This window comes from Chrysochloris asiatica, unplaced genomic scaffold (assembly GCF_000296735.1).
Source record: "Chrysochloris asiatica unplaced genomic scaffold, ChrAsi1.0 scaffold00041, whole genome shotgun sequence".
Classification (NCBI taxonomy): Eukaryota; Metazoa; Chordata; class Mammalia; order Afrosoricida; family Chrysochloridae; genus Chrysochloris; species Chrysochloris asiatica.
In genome coordinates, this window is record NW_006408559.1 from 12,232,689 (window position 1) to 12,234,474 (window position 1,786).

General features: G+C 48.0%; 1 protein-coding gene across 1 annotated transcript in view; it reads right to left on the minus strand.

Annotated features, from left to right (window-relative positions):
- The window catches only part of SVOPL (SVOP-like), a 54,001-nt gene that overhangs the window by 47,731 nt on the left and 4,484 nt on the right, over positions 1-1,786 (minus strand). The window contains exon 3 of the mRNA XM_006861239.1: positions 931-1,029. Within this exon, the coding sequence (XP_006861301.1) occupies positions 931-1,029 (99 nt within the window). The remainder of the gene's footprint in view (positions 1-930; positions 1,030-1,786) is intronic.

A 1,786-nucleotide genomic window follows, 5' to 3' on the forward strand; every position in this document is an offset into this window, starting at 1 on the left:
GACCCCCTTTTCACTTTTCATTTCAGAAGCATGCAACTGCTTATACCCTACATCTCTGCAACATGTGCAGTGCTGGCTAGTAAGTGGCACTTAATAAATGCTTTAGAAAGCATGCATCTACCGGTCCATGTTAGTGCAAACGTCACATGCAGTTCACCAGGCTCCTTTTGGTCCTGGAAAAAAGTTGTGTTCGCATCATAGTGCAGGTCAGGAAGAGTGTCTCGGAGGGTGGTTAAGTCCCCGCAGCCTAGCTCACTGAGCCGATTGGAGAAGCTAGGGCTCAGGGACACAGATCTGCTCTGCGCTTCTTCCCTGTGGACTCATGAAACAGCAGCCTAGGAGTCAAGGATTGAATTGTGTCACCAGATTGAATTGTGTCCCCCAGAATGTGTGTCCACTTGGCTGGGCCATGAACCTTGGTGGTTTGACAGTTATGGATCCGTGTGATCTGATGTGATCAGCCCGGATCGGATGGAAGGGGGTTAGGGTGGGATGTGATATACTCTCAGCTCACAGCCCTGACAATAAGGGGAGTTTCCGGCATCACCTTCTATTTTACAAGGGATCAAAAGAGAGAGGTGTGATCAGAGAGAGAGGGGGGGACTTATTGCCACCAAGAAAAAGAGCCAGAAACAGAGTGTGTCATTTGAACTCAGAGTCCCTGAACTAGGGGACCCTCATGGCCAGCGCTCTGAATTTGAATGTCTAACCTCACATAAACTGAGAGAATAAATTTCTGTTTGTTAAAGCCCCCCTCCCTTTTTTTGATATTTCTCTGATAGCAGCACAAGAGAATGGTTACCCCTTATCTAGGGGAAGGAAAAGGGTAGAAGGCTATCTGCAGCCTGCAAACCCGTGAGCTCTGGCAGGAAGCCAGCCCACCATGTGGGGAGGGCTCCGGGGCTCTCCAGCCTCAGCGTGAACACTCACCGTAGTTACCAGAGCCACCTGCCAATTCTCCAGCCGCCATTCACAACGGATGACAGGGGACACCACCGCTATCAGCATGATCTCCATGGCCTCTGCAATCTACCAGGAGGGAAGAGGGTTGAGTCCAAGGCTTGCTCAGCCACCTCTTTCTTCCCTGGCTCCCTTCCCTCAGCCTCATTCAGGAAGCACGCCTGCTGTGGCGCTGTTCTTCAAACCACAAGGTCAGCGGTTCAAACTCACCAGCTGCTCCCTGGAAACCCACTACAAGGTCTCTATGAGTCCAAATCAACTCGAAGACTCTTAAAAACAACTGTGTACCCAGATCCCTCGGTGGCACAAGTGGGTAAGTGCTCCACAATTACCAACTTAAAGGTGAGTGGGTCAAATCCACCAAGCAGAGACATGAAAAAAGGTATGGTGCTCTGTTGTAGTACAAATTGTTGTTGTTGCTAAGTACTATCGAGTCGGTTTAGACTCGTATCTAGGGTTTCCAAGGAGAGGCTGGTGTGTTTGAACCACCAACCTTGCAGTTTAAACTGACCTTGTGGTCCAGTGTTTGTCCTGCAACACCACCCCAGGACTCTCCGTATGGATTACAGCATGATAAAAACCATCGGGAAGATCTCACAGAAGATTCGGACGTAGAAATCCCAACTACTGATTAGACAAATGGACTGAAGAGGAGGTTGTTAAATTCATCCCAGTCAAGTGAGCTCCCAAACTATCAGCTGTCCCCCACTGTTTCTTTGTTTATTCTAATAACTTTTTTTTTTTTTTTATTATTGTGAACTGAGTGATAGTTTACATGGGAGAACATCAGCTTTACACCATCGTTTCATTGCAATGATTACAATCT